The sequence below is a fragment of the Sardina pilchardus genome, chromosome 16, assembly GCF_963854185.1.
Source record: "Sardina pilchardus chromosome 16, fSarPil1.1, whole genome shotgun sequence".
NCBI lineage: Eukaryota > Metazoa > Chordata > Actinopteri > Clupeiformes > Clupeidae > Sardina > Sardina pilchardus.
Window position 1 is genome coordinate 9809783 of NC_085009.1, and position 15582 is coordinate 9825364.

The following is a 15582-nucleotide window of genomic DNA, read 5'->3' on the forward strand; positions in this document are numbered from 1 at the left end:
CACAAATCAATTACTAAATCTAATCGAAGTGCGTCTTTCCCAATAATTTGCAATGCGTCTATGCTTTACAAACAAACTTAGGCTACTGCGCCGGATCACCGAAGGATCCAAATACAGCTACCAAATTTAGACACGTTAATCAAAACAGCCTACAATCCTTAGTGCATTTAACAATTAACACTACAAACTACTCAAAGTCAATTGAGCAATAGAAACAAAGACGCATATTTACCGATCGATGGCTCAAAATCCCGGACGAGATCCCCAATTCTGTTACAAGCCTGGCTCAGAGCAAGCAACAGAGAATAGGGAAAGGCACACGCGGAGTAGCGATATATATTAGATTTATTAAATAAATAGAATTGAACAGAATAGGTTTAAGTAACGTCAGTAGTGGAGTTGAACTTAGAAATAAAAGTGTATGCAATCAGTATATGAGGTGCAATGAATAAGCAAAGCAAAATCCTAAGTCGGTGCGGGAGAGACAGAGCAGCGGCGGTCGACCTCCAGCCTCGTCTGGAGAACTCTTTTAAAGGCCCAAACCAGGAAGCAATTACTGCAACTCCAAACACCTGCGCCCAGCTCATCTGTAGGAGACAGACGTAGGACAGACAGGAGGAGGAGCCAGGCAAAGCCGTGACACACGCCCGTTAGGCTGCGATATCATCTCCTATTTAGAGAACATACATTTTCGCTGGAAAAAAGAAGGATGCGCTCCCAGAGATTAGTAGTGATATGTTGCGCAAGTCGCAAAAGCTCACTGCGCTGTCTGCATGATAGGGCCCTTTACCTTAGTGTGAGGTCATAGTGAACAGGGCTGTGTACTACAATCTAAACCAAACCCTCTCGGGACATGAACTCTGCAGTGTGCGCTGGTTCCTTCTCGATAGAGGAAGAGAGGATTGGGGTTACTTGAGTGTAACCCAGAAAGTGTGAACAAGACGATAGGACGACAGTTCAACATATGAATCAGCTGACTGTTCATGTCCATTTCCATCTGCGTCAGGAAGGTTTTAGTCTGTCAGTTGCAGGGAAACCTTTACAATAAACTCAAGATACCTTCCTGCTGAAGTGTACTGAAGGTGGCATGCTATGACTTTTTCCTCACACAGATAGACCTAGGCTTAAATAAAGAAAGACAATAAAATGTATGCCAACAAAATGCCTCTAGACCAAAGCTGTTCACCTAAACACTCAGCTAGTAACCATGACTATGAGTTGACCTCATGAACATGAAGCACTATGCAACCCTCTCACAGGTTGCTAACTCAACAAGAAGAGAGGGAAGGGGTAATGGAGTTTAAGGGCCCTTTTCTGAATTTCTCAGCTGCAGTGACTTCCACATCCTGGTTTGTACGCATATAAAACCTGTCTAACACTGTGGGTTTGAATTTCACTGACAGACTCACTCCACATAACAGAGTGGAAAAGATATACTAGCAGCCAGAAGAGAAGAGCAGGTGCAGAATGGAGATGACTGAGGGCATCTATCGACCTGTAGACCCTGGTGAGGTCAGCAAGCCCGCTACAGACAAATATGAAGAAGCAGGCACCGACACCATTGATGTTCTCAGCAAGACTCCAGACTCCAGAGACAACCAGGAAGGCCCAGGTCCTCATCACTCTAGTGAGTGTGACATTTTTATTAATGTAATTGTTATTCAGTATCAATTTTAAACCGTAAGGTAAGCCTACAGTTGTAATTTACAAAACATTTGTGTAATTTGTGATTGATGACACAGGGAATGGTCTCTTCCTTGTAAAACATATGCATTCTATCCACACAGACCATGTTAGACTGTTATACTGTAACTATGTTATTTATTACAAATCATTTAAATCCTGTGGTTGTTCTACAGTTATAGTGGAGGAATGTTTCATAATTAATTGGGGTAACTGGCAACAGGATTGTGTATTGCAGGAGCCATTTGAGTTAACTGTATGTGCAAGTTATTATTTGTTTGTTGGTTTGATATGGTGGTGTGTTGATCTATATGGGGGAAGTGCGCCGGGTTCTGCCATGTGGGTCATGTGGTGCATATGTTTGCTTAGGTTAGTAGCCTACAACATGTCAGGCAAAGAAGCAATACAGTTTTCTGACTGACACTGGCTCCAATGACGACAAAGAGATGGAGCTGATTAGTTCATTTCAGCCAGATTGCTAATATTTCATTTTGTATATGACACACTATTTTATAAAACAGAAGACAGATTTTTTGAGTTTTGAGTTTTTTAATATTTGGATAGTCACACTAGTTGCCAATCACCTGAACATTGGTGGCATAAGCTACAGAAAGAAAGAGTGCCACTTACAGGTATGAAAAAGAAGTAAAGTCTCTTACAAGTAAAGATGTAGCGGTATTCATCACTCAATAAACCTGTGTGGACAAATGAGGAAACAATGTAATTTAAATTCTTCACAACATGAAATATGTGATGTATTTGGGGAGTTCATCATCTAGGCTACAGTACATAATGAAATATTCAGAGAATCCAGAGAAATCTTTGCAAACAAGGGATAGAGCTGAAGAACAATATTGGATGGCTATGATCTTTGCTGCACCTCAGATGGCACTGCATTAAAACAATACCTGTTTCTGTGAAGAAAATCATTGCATGGGCTCAGGATAACAATTGTCTTCTATACAGTTTGATTTTTTAAAATGGTCAATTCTTTTTTGGAAATCATGGACTCATAGAGGAGAGGGCTTATCCAAGCATCCGACCTATCCAAATTGTTAGTGCTCAGTTTGAAAAGCAATATCTATGACGGATGTGGAGGTACATTAGTGCCTACAGCATGGGCATCTTGCACATCTGGCAGGGCACAACATTAGTCTGGGGAGGCTGCGCTTTGTTTCTACTGCACAAGAGGCGTGATCAATGGGCATCGTTCAAATGTACGCAATTGAATAGTCCTTCAACCAATCAGACCAACTATCCGTTGTGTACAAGTGCTGCTTCACGTCACTTATGTTTCATCATCGGAATTGGCCAATCAATTAAGTGATGATGCAATAATGGGACAATACATTTCTTTCCAGCATTCAGAACCATTACATTAACAATTTTTTTTTTGATTATTTTTTGGGCTTTTTATGCCTTTAATTGGACAGGACAGTAGAGAGCATGACAGGAAACAAACGGGAGAGAGAGTAGGGGCGGGATCCGGAAAGGACCACGGGGCGGGAATCGGCGTGCGGTGCAGGTGCCCCAGCCAGTCGCGCCACGGCTGGGGCCAACATTTAATTTTTTTAATTTATATTGACATTTATTTTTTACATTCATTTGTTTTACTCTCTACTCACTAAAACGAGGGTGACGCTGACATGGTTCACAAGTTTCCGGCAACCTGCATTAGTAAAGTTTTTGGTGAAAAAGCTGTGGGGCCCATGGGGTGGGACTCAAATTGCGTGGAATTTCCGAAGACGTCACTTCCATTGTCATCAAGCAATTACATATGTAAATGAAATATGATATTAGAAAGCCAAACAAAAGTTAAAGTGAAAATGTTCTATTAAAGTGCTTTAAAGTTAAAGTAAAAAGCTAAAATCAGTATCGTCAGCCATAGCCCACCCGTGACACAAATAATCAAGCTTGTGGTCAAGACCCCTTCCCCCCTCATCCCTACAAATCACAACCTGAATTTGCTTGCATATGGAGTAACATGGATATTTCAAAAGTTTGTAAACTGCTATAAAGAAGTTTTATATAGCTATTATATAAATTATATAAATTATATAGCTTATAGCTATAGAAAATAACGTATTTGCCTGTTATCTGTCTGTTCGCCTGTTCCATTAATTAAAGTAATTTCAGTATGGAAAAGTTGATTGAATTTCAATGTTAAAATGTTCTATTAAAGAAAAGACAGAAAATAAATCTTGGTGTGGGCTGTAAAGTGGTTAGAAAAATGTAATTGGAATCAGCTAAAATCGGCAAATCTGTACTCCCCATCCCCCCGATACAAATAATAAAACTTGTGCTCAAAACTGGAAGGGGGAAGCCCTTCAAATCACACACTGACTATGGAATTTGCTTGCATATGGAGTTATTTCAAAAGTTTGTAAACTGCTATGAATGAAGAAGCTTAAAAGAACATCATGAGTAAGCATGAGATCAGTTTATTTGATCAGGGGTTGAAAATATTTTATTCAGTGGCGATTCTAGAGATTTGTAACAAGGGTGGCCCTAGTGGGGCACTGGTTAATTCAAGGGTGGCATCTAGATAAACAGAAACAGTCTCAAGTTGTTAAATTAGCACACATGCATGAGTAAAACCATGCACCAAGCACCATACTCATGAATTGAAGGACAAAGACTATACTCTCACATCAAATGTCTTTGTAATTGGATAAAATGTCCAATACAGTTTTCAGCTCATTTTCAGCTCTGAACAAAACCCGTTCAGAAATTAGGCCATTTGAGCAAAAGTGGAAGTGTGAAATGTTTTTTTGCCAGTGGTTCTTAACTGGTCTGGTTTTGGAACCCATAATTTCACAAGTTCATAGTGACCAACTATATATTCAGCATTCAGGCCAACGAATATGGTGAGGTAGCCTACATAATCTCGCTGAGATTGCCGTGTTAGTCGGTTGACTAGCTTGTCCTGGGAGATCGAGGCTTTGTGCTGTGTCTGCCTGCGCTGCTGCGCGTCCATCTATAGGCCTACTCCACATCAGCTCCACAGTCTGTGTAGACTATGGGTGGATTTCTTTACAACGCCGAGGAACTTCGACAGCACGCCTCCTCCACTGCCACCTCCTCCGTCGATGAAGATATGCTCCACCTTTGCAGAGGAAGCGCTACAAGCACAGATGGTCACGCCGCTCCTTTAGGCTACGGACGGACTCAATGTTGCGTTCATGTTAGGCAAAGCGCTAACATTGCCTTTTGGACGTATTGAGTGTTTTGTTGTCTATGTTTCGTTTGTTCATCTGTATGTCAAATGTTTGTGTACGGGTACGCTGGCGAATACGCCACTCCGTCCAGCATTTTGTTTTTGTTTGTCTGCAGCGCTTTGGGTGTGCACTTTGTGTAGCCTATACAAAAATGCGCTTTATAAATAAATGTGACTTGACTTGACTTGACATAAGACACGCAAAGTGCCTGCCTATTTGTGTGGAAAATGCAGATGTTTGCCATTACATTTGTGAAGTCTTTAACTGCTGATATTACCTCAAAGTCCTACTCGACAGGTTTGTCTTTGACAGGGGTGCGTTATTTCCAAGTGGCACTTTAGTTTGGATGGTTTTATGCTCTCATGTGCACCCCATAGGGTTGGGCATCGATAACCGGTTCCGTCTTGGAACCGGGTTTAACTTATCAATTCCATCGACATCGTACGTCTTTTTTGTTATCGATTCCCTTAACGATTCCCTCAGCCTGCATGACGTCGGACCTTTTCCGGTTTTCCTGAAATTTTGTGTTACTACACGCCCTCTGCGACGACTCATACTACAAGTCAAATCGTGTAAGGGTAGTAATACCAGCAATAAGTTAAAACATTTGTCCGTGAAGCATGGGATTAAGCTCCAAGAGTGTCATGTGTTTGACAGACTACGGAGGGGTGCTAACGTTGCCCGGTCCAGGGCTCCAGAGTGCATATGCGCCCAAAATGTTGTGATTAAGAGTGTGCCTGAAAATAATTCTAGGTGCACCTGACGCTGCTCGGGTGAAAGCATACGTTTCCTTCACAAGTTTTAATTGTAGACTATGCGTGCAACTTTGCCAAAACTGTATATAAGTAACCCCTTGGCCCGCTCTCTCTCCCTCTCCCTCTCTCGTGCGCGACACCCGCCCCTCGACATGCACATTCACAATCGTGAAAGCAATGACGCATAGAAGACAACTAGCGACATTATAATTAATTTCGGTTAGCATCATAGCGTAGGCTACTGCACAAATTTGATTCAAACTCTTGCATTCAAGTTGACTGATCATCTCAATGTTTTCCAACTCTAAAACTCAAAAGGGCCTGTCCCAAGGAGACAAAGTATTAGCCTACCTTGCAACTTAAACACACGTGGGGAAACTGAACAGTCCAACCAGTAGACTATAGCCTAATAAGCTAGCCAACTATGCTACTTTGTTTACAATTTGAGGCTACAAGTCGACAGCTGAATTAAAGAGGCAGAGTTGTAATATGAATAGTCATGAATATCAGAAATGTCAGTAGTAGGCTATAGATTAGAATATATAAAGAATTATATTATATTATATATATACACTGTAGGCTATACATCTTTATAATTCTTTATAAAGAATATGTATATTCCTTATTGTGTTTTAAATAAAGACAAGCTTTTTCTACGCCTTATTGTTAAAAAATCATTCACATTATATGAAAGGAGAGCGATAAAAGGTAACCTTTTGGCGTTAAAGGCGATGCAATGAAAAATGTGGGTGCACCTACATTTTTTGGGAATCGATAAGAGAATTGATAAGGAATTGGATTGATAGGCAGAATCGATAATGCCATCGATATTGATAAAAACGTATCAATACCCATCCCTAGCACCCCACACTGTCTTATTTTGTCCTCAATTTAAGTTAATCATATTCTATCTTACTTCAAGTTTTAAGGGTTGCAGCCAACTTGCGTTTCACATGATAGCTTAAAATTATGCATACTTTTATAAAATTAGCTCCCTAACATTATATCTATGACCTGTACATAAGCATTGTCTATGTCCATGCCATGCCAATGACTGACATAGGCTACGAATAAAGTTTATCAAAATAATGGGCCAATGATAGATCTGATCAGGTAGCATTTTAAATTGGCGATTTTTAATTTCTTTTTAGCCACAAGCTCCGCGACCCATCACTCAGATCAGAACCACAACCCACTTTTGGGTTCCAAGTTCCAACCCACCAGTTAAGATTAAGAAACACTGGCCTATAAGCTATAAACTTTCCCCAATGTCAATAGGGCAGTAGACTATTTAAAATACAACATAACAATACAACAGTGTCGGCTGAGTAGGTAGAATAGGCAGATATAAAAATTTGCCTACATTACGTGATTCCACAATTGCAATACTGGGTTTTGTGTGTGTGTAATAAGGTAAATGGACACTGTCAGATGTGATAGGTAAATATATGTTTTTGTGTTAGCGCAAGCAGTAGCCTGTAGGCCTACTGTAAACTCACATGCTAAAAACAATAAGCCATGTAGCCTAACTGCAAGCATGTTTGCTTGATTGCTTATATTTCTGAACCCTGATATTGTGCTGCAAGTGCATCAAGAAATGTCTCGCCTTTGACTGTTAATGGCGAATCGTAGACTAGGATTTTAGGGTGGCACCTGGGGTGGCCAATTGAATGTCAAGGGTGGCCTGTGCCACCCGGAGCCACCCCTCTGGCTATGCCCCTGATTTTATTTGCCTGTTTTCATCAACTACAGTGACATATTGTTCTAATTATCATATTATTGTACTTTGTCTTATCCTCAGGGCCCTGGAGGAGCACTGCTGTGTTTCTGGGTCTGCTGTGTGTTCTTCTGCTCTCTGGTATTGCAGTTCTCAGCTTCAAAATGGTGGAAGCCAAACAGTTACAGGATAGTTGCACAGAGAAACTAAGGATGCAGTCAGGTCATGACAATCTGATCAGAGAAAAATTACAGTTGCAAAAGAGTTACGATACCCTGAGTAGTGAGAAATCCCAGCTACAGACCCATTATGACAACCTGAATTCAGAGAAATCCAAATTGCAGGACAAAATTAACAACCTGAATAGTGAGAAATCCCAGCTACAGACCACTTACAACAACCTGACAAAATACAGCACCCAACTGCAGAAAGGTTACAACAACCTCAACAAACAAAAGGCCCTTTTGGATGCTAGTTACAATAACGTAACTGAAGAGATATTACAGTTACAGGAAAAGTATAGCAACCTATTTAAAGAGAAGTCTAAATTACAAAGCAACTGGGAAACATTGGACAGAGACAATTCTTTGTTACAAGACAGATATCAGAACTTAACTGGAGAGAAATTTCAGTTACAAACCAACTGCAATACCCTGAATTCAGAGAAATCCAAACTGCAGGACAGATTTAACCATCTGTATTCAGAGAAATCCCAGCTGCAGACAAGCTACAACAACCTGTATTCAGAAAAATTCAAATTGCAGAACATGTTTAATATCCTGAATAGAGAAAAATCCCAGTTAAACACTAGCTACAACAACCTGAATTCAGAGAAATCCCAGCTGCAGACCAGTTACAACAACCTGAATTCAGAAAAAAATCAGCTACAGACTAGATACAACAACCTGAATTCAGATACATCCAAATTGCAAGACAGATTTAACAACCTCAATAGAGAGAAATCCCAGCTACAGACAAGCTACAACAACCTGAATTCAGAGAAATCTCAGCTACAGACAGGATACAATGATTTGATTAGAGATAAATCTCAGTTACAGACAAGCTACAACAACCTGAATTCAGAGAAATCCAAACTACACGACCGATTTAACAACCTGAATAGAGAGAAATCCCAATTGCAGACCAGGTACAACAACTTGAATTCAGATAAGTCTCAGCTACAGACAAGTCACAACAACCTGATCAGAGAGAAAACCCAGCTACAGAACAGACTGAACACTGTGACTGCCGAGAGGGATGCACTGCAAGAGAATTTGTCAAACCTACGTGAGTGTTTAAACATAATCAGTTGCTTTACATATCTTATGATGTACAGTAGAAGTTATTTTAATGCCGAAGCAACATGTAATTAAGGATGGCAGTGTCTCAATGAAATCCTCCCTTGAATAGTGTTATCAAGAACACTGATGTATATGCAGATGTATGTTATTTTATGTGCAGAAAACAGTGGTGACACGTAGACTCTGTGGCAGGGATGAATTGTAAAATTAATGATATTTCAAATGTGACCCGATCTGGCAAAATGAGTCAAAATTGAGAGTTTGGTGTCAGTGGACAGAGGATACAATCATTTTAAATAAATCTTGAATTGTTGTCTTCTACAGCATTTTGAATTATTGTACAGTAATTTGATACTGAAAAGTAGTTTACCGAAATAGACTGTTGTCAAAAAGTGACATGATATGAAGAAAGGAGAGGATTTTCATTTGGAAAAGGCACATTGCATATTATAAATGATCAGGTTCTGTTTCATTTTTTATTGTAAGCTTTAATTATTTTATTTCTATGAAACTCTTCAGCATTTCAAGATGATTCCTGATTCTATTTAGTCCTTTTCAATGTTTTTTTTCTTCTGCCACTTTACTCACAAGACAGGACCAAATATTCTTTTAGAATCTTTTTAACTGTCCTGCACTTCAGAAATGTTGTTCATGTATCTCAAATATACAATAGATGTGTTTTGACTGCCTTTATTTAATGTATTCTTCTCCACAGAATCACATGACATGAAGAAAATTAAAAGTCATGCAGGTATTTGTTTTTTAAACTCTGATAATCATCACATTTCATATTGTTTCTTCTGTTAAAAAAACTAAATATGTTTCATGTATTAGATTCTTCAAAATAGCCTCCATTCATGACTGCTTTGTGCACTATCGGAAACATTTACAATTTCATGGAACAGTCACCTGGAAGGCTTCTTGATTAACATGAGTGAATGAAAAGCAGTCAACAAGTGCTCAACATGTATGAGAACTCCTTCAGGACTAATGGCAGGCTTTATTAAATCTATGGGTACATGGGTTACATATAGTCTCCAAATTACACTTGTCACAGACCGTTTCTGTAAAACATTCCTCACAAACATTTCTCATACACTCTAAGAATTAGAGGTGCTTCGAGGCACTTTGGGGATTCTCCAGGAACCTTCCCATCTTTGGGGTTCTTTGAGGAACCTGCATGGCCATTGTTTGTCCGCGAGCGTGGAACATTTTGAACTGCCGTGACGGACTTTCCAACGACTTTCCATTCAACGAACAACTCAAAGGTGGGTAACGTTAGCGAGTCTATACTGGTAAACATTAACTTTTATATCTGTCAATTAATTTTAGACCTAGAAATGTCTAGTGACAACATGTCCGGGGTAGTCAGCGTCGACATTTATATTCCCATAGTCCAGCTGCTAAATCGGTTTTGGTTATCACTTATCATAGCTAGCTAATCGTTACCTGAATGCTAGCTTAGTTAACGTCAGTCATAATACACAAACATACATTTAGCCTAGGCTACCATATTCTCCTATTTTTCCCGTTTGACTAAAGATATGTTTAAAGCTGTCGTTGAAAATGACACCACAGTTTGTTTGATACTTGGGATGCCAGCACCAGCTAGCAATGTCGCCACTGTAGTTCGTACAGTCTGCTGCCTCTGCTAGTTGACAGTTACAAGTAACGTTAGCAGCTAAATGGAAACATTATCATGTTGTTACATTGGACTAGTAGTGTTGCGCAGTGTTGTCGCCACTACTTTGCATTAAACGTGCTTTTTTATCATTTGCAGACTGGACCGAGTAATCAGACAGCCAATGTGCAAGGAGAGGATGCAGCCAGCGTGCAAGGAGAGGATGCAGCCAGCCTCAGGTGTCACCAGGAAAAAATGCGGGCCGAATGCCTTAAGAAACATCCCAATCTATCCATCCTGCAAGACAAAATGATCCGCACACGAGAAGAGAGGAGAAAATACTTGCAAACTCATTCAACTATGGAGGCCCTTGAAGAATATCCTGGGCTAAGATTCCCAGTTATAGTAAGTACTATAACTAACTATTCCCTCATCAGCTCTAAAATCAAATGTATCTCACATAGTATTTAATATTTGTTTGCTCTCTCTCTCTCTGTGTGTGTGTGTGTGTGTGTGTGTGTGTGTGTGTGTGTGTGTGTGTGTGTGTGTGTGTGTGTGTGATTACAGCTCCTCACAGAATCACAAAGCCAGCTAGATGTTGACATAGACCGCAGCATCATGACAGGAATGGGTCAAATCGCAAAGATGGTCATAGAGGAATGTCAGCGGCGAGCTACTGGACAGGACCTCTTTTGCATGTATGAGGAGGCCAAATCAATGCAACATGAGGAGTGTCACAGAGGTGAGAGTTCAGGGTATCCTCTCTATTATATTAAATGCATGTGCCATGTCATCTAAGTTAATCTTATGAGTCATTCTTAAATATAATTCAATTGTACATTTGCAAATGTAAAACATACAACAATACACTACATGCAAGCACTAGTGAATGAATGTACATGTGGGAAAGTTCTTTCTCTAATATATTTTGAATTTCTATTTCTCTTTTAAACAAAAGGTCTGCAAGTCATCCTGGGCACCTTGCTCATTCCATACCTGTTCAGAGAGAACCCCAAAGCACTTTATGTGATCAATAGAAAGGTAAGGTTTGTCAATTAGCCAAAATTATGTTTGTTGCTTGTTATTGATTTCCCATTTGTAACATCTCATTGTCGTTTGTATGTGTTAATGTATGCATTTATCTATCTATGTATGTATGTATGTATGTATGTATTTATTTATTTATTTGCTTATTTATTTATTTGGTTGCTAGGATCCAGAGGTTCCAACGCCGGTACTGGTCATTACAGGGAACCCCTTCATGGAGGCTTCTTTTGCTGTTCAACTCGACTTTCAGGATGTCCTTACCCAAGAAGTTGATGAGGTCACCCAGGCTTTGGCCACCCTAATGTCTATTTATTTTGTTTTTAATATTGAATACCATAAGAGTGTAAAAAACACCCTCTGTTTCATACAAAAATACCTAATGTCAAACACACCAGAGGGAAAGATCAGCCCCACTGTAATTAAAATGGCCAATTATTTATTTTCTTAATTTGTTTTGTATGTGTCGATATATATATATCTTTGAGGATATAATGCAAAAAAAAAAGTACCAGTGACAGAAAAAAGTCTCACACACACACACTCAGAGTTTGACTCTTTGCTCTGCTGTCTCCTTTAGGTAGTAGGTAGTGTTTATTATTAATTATTTATTTATTTTTGTTTGTTTATTTTGTAATTATCATTATTATTGTAGGCTATGTATTTATTAATGTATTAACTTTATTCATTCATTCATTCAATTATTTATTCATTCATTTATGTATTTATGTGCCAGGATCCAGAGAATACTTGTTAAATTATTGAATAAAATCTGTGGAAAACATTCCTTTGTTGTCAGTATTGTCAATAATAATAATAATAATAAACATAAACATGCATGATAACAACATGCATGATAAAAGGCCTAGTAGTAATAATAAGGCCTAATAATTGAAGGGTTCCTTGAAGAACCTTTCATGAAGGATCCCTGAGGAACCCCTGTGAGCTGAAAAGGTTCCTCCACAGTGGCAATGGTGAGGAACCCCAAAAGGTTCCTCGAGGCTCCTCTAATTCTTAGAGTGTAGTATGTATCATTCTGTCTCAGACTAAATATATTTTCAGCTGCCATGTCTTTTTTTTGTTTTTATCTAAGTGGATGTGACTCTAGATCCTGACACAGCGCATGCCCAGTTAATCCTGTCTGCTGATGGAAAACAAGTGAGACTTGGCGACACACAGCAGAATGTCCCTGACAACCCCAAAAGGTTCAGTCCTGTTATATTTGTCTTAGGAAAACAGGGCTTTTCCACTGGTAAATTCTACTATGAGGTTCAGGTCAAGGGGAAGACTGCGTGGATCTTAGGGGTGGCCAGAGAGTCCATTACCAGGAAGGGAGACATAAATCTGAGCCCTGAGAATGGATATTGGACAATATGGCTGCGTAATGGGAATGAGTATGAAGCACTAGCTGATCCCTCTCTTCCCCTCTCCCTGAAAGAGAAGCCCCAGAGGGTGGGGGTGTTTGTGGATTATGAGGCAGGTCTGGTCTCCTTTTATGATGCAGACTGTTGGTATCATCTCTACTCTTTTACTAATGTTCCCTTCACTGAGAAACTTTACCCACACTTCTCTCCTCATCTTAATGATGGAGGAAAGAACTCCGCTCCTCTTATCATCTCCTCAGTTCCTATCTGCCCTATCAAGTAATGTATAACGATGGGTTGATGTTTTATTAAAACCAGCAGTTCATTACGCACCTGAAACTCCTCTTACATCTCTAATAAGTTCAGAAGGTTCTTTTTTCATGGAAAATCGCTTCATGTCCTTAAAATGGTTTATGTAGCTTATATTTGTTGCATACTGAAGCTGTAATCGGTCTGCCATAAATTTCTAAAGTAGAAATTCTCAATCATGACATTGACTGCTTATTTTTGCTTTATTTTTCTTGGAAAAAAAGCAGATAACATACAGAGCGTTACAAACTTCATTTTCTCCGGAGGGTTTTTTTTAAAGAAATAACTAGTTATTTGTTCAATAATGGCAGACCCCAAATATTCTGATCTTATGCAAATGAATCTCACTGCTTTCATAAGCCCGTTTGTATTTGCTTTTTCATGATTGTACAATGTTATTTAAGTTGTGACAACTCATTTCCAGTGTCCTGGGTACTAAGGGTTGCACAGAGTACTCAAGTGCTCGGGTAATCGAGTAGTAACATCAATGCTTGAGCTTTTAAGCTCGAGATCTTGTTAACCACACATGTTAGACAATAATAGAGTGTTTGTGTTTTTTTACACCATGATTGATTATCAGCCTTTTTACAGTAATATAGTCAGATTATGCTTGCTTTTACTCAAATCAGACTGTAGAAATAAGGATTCAACTACATTGTTTTAAAAAAGCTTGCACAATAAATGTATTATTTACCTTTGCACTTTGTGTAATGTCAGTTCTAAATTCTGTTCAACACACAATGACAATTCAATTTAAGTTTCCCATTTCAGAAGATGCAGGAAGTTAGAGTGTCCAGCACCAAAGCCATACAGGTTGTAAAGAGTAAAGTGCTCAGATAATCGAGTAGTGACATCAATACTTGAGCTTTTACATTAAACTTGATATCATGTTAACCACGCAATACAAGACAATCGAGAGGGTTTCTGTGGGTTTTTTTAGACCCTGATTGATAATCAAGGGACATTTTTATTTCTTCATGCTTGTCTACTCAAAACAGACTATGTAAATACAGATTCAAATGCATTGTTTTAATGATCTTTGCACCGTTTACCATTTACTTCTTCCATACTGAAGTGTGAATTTTCCAGTCAGTCAAAACAGCTTTTATGATAAGTTGGTCATATGAACAAAAAAGCAGTGATCATTCACTTTAAACAATTATAGACTATTATAAAGACCTACAAGACTCTGGGCAGCTGTCCTCCTCCATGTAATCTTCAGTAAGGCCAGTTGTCTACTCAATCTATTCATCTTCTGCATTTATCTGCTCTGGTGGACTCCACTGTGAACGGCATCGCTCCATGGAGTTTCTCTGGTGTAGCCCTTTTCTACAAACCTGATGCTCAGACAAAAGTGTTGGTAAGATTCTGATTTTGCTTCTGCTACGAATGAAACAGAATAAACTGAAAACAATACCAATATTAGACATCAGATATCACCACTAGTGATGACTAATGGAATGCCTCTGGTCCAATCAAAATGAACAAATAGTTTGACCGGACCAAACTGTTGTGTAACATTTGTCAGTAAGTCGAACATGTGCTTACTAATGTCAAATTGAAAGTAGGACACTGTGCTAGTGAGGCCTACCAGCGGTGAAGATGTCATCCCTGCCAAACCACACGATCTTGGTTCTTATGAACTGCATATATCGTCTACATTCACACTAATAAACTGAGACATTGTAACTTGTTAGGTAAAAAGGCTCAATATAATTCCATATATAATCTTACAGAATGTAAAATGCATCACACATTTTCAACCTGGCCATGTAGTATGCCTTCAATGCTCATCAATCAGTTCATCATATATTATGAAACAATATTTGAAATCTTATGCATTAAAAGTGCAGCACTGGAGTATGTTGTCCACCATATTTACCATGGTGTCTTATCTTTCTTTGGGTGAAGGCACGTGTAACCGGTATATCAAAGAATATTTTGTGTCATAGCCTCTTAACTTCACGGGAATTCAATATACTTTAGTGTATGTAATCTCAGGGTTAGTAAATCCCAGGTGATGAAGTGAAAAAAATGTTTTGGTACAATCATGATCTGTACATTTTGGTCATCTCACGGTGGCCTAATAATGTAATACCAAAGATGGTCGCTAGGAGGTACACTCTTGTTCATTCAAAGTTGCACTGTACGTTTTTTTCAATTGTTTACAATTGTTTGTTTTTTTTAAAGCTCTACACACAAATTCAAGAATTGCTCAAACGAAATGCAAAAAGTGCCACTTATCTTGCAAAATCAAACACAGCATTCAAAATATTGTAAACATATCTCAAAAGCAAGCATGTCTCACATCATAAACACATTTTCCATAGTATTATAAACTTATGTCTATCATTTACACACTGTTATTCTAAATCTAAAATGGATTTGTACAAAATGTTGCCATATAAGAGTAAAAATGCAGTAATATGCAAAAAGAACTCAATCCAATCAATACTGGAACCAACAATATTTATTCTTCTGAATAAATCAGTTGCTGTTGTGAATTCAGTTTTGTAACGCACATGTGGCATTTTCATTGGTTGTGTTTGAAATAGGAAATCAAGTTACTT

The 15582-nt window shown here is 38.7% G+C and overlaps 1 protein-coding gene across 1 annotated transcript; it reads left to right on the top strand.

The window, feature by feature from the left end:
• The first annotated feature begins 1410 nt into the window (after positions 1-1410).
• Positions 1411-13678, top strand: LOC134059508 (E3 ubiquitin-protein ligase TRIM39-like). Its single transcript, XM_062515942.1, has 4 exons — positions 1411-1627; positions 7458-8660; positions 9390-9425; positions 12433-13678. The coding sequence occupies exons 1-4, from the start codon at positions 1468-1470 to the stop codon at positions 12984-12986; spliced, it is 1953 nt and encodes a 650-aa protein (XP_062371926.1). The 5' UTR covers positions 1411-1467; the 3' UTR covers positions 12987-13678.
• The last annotated feature ends 1904 nt before the right edge of the window (positions 13679-15582 follow it).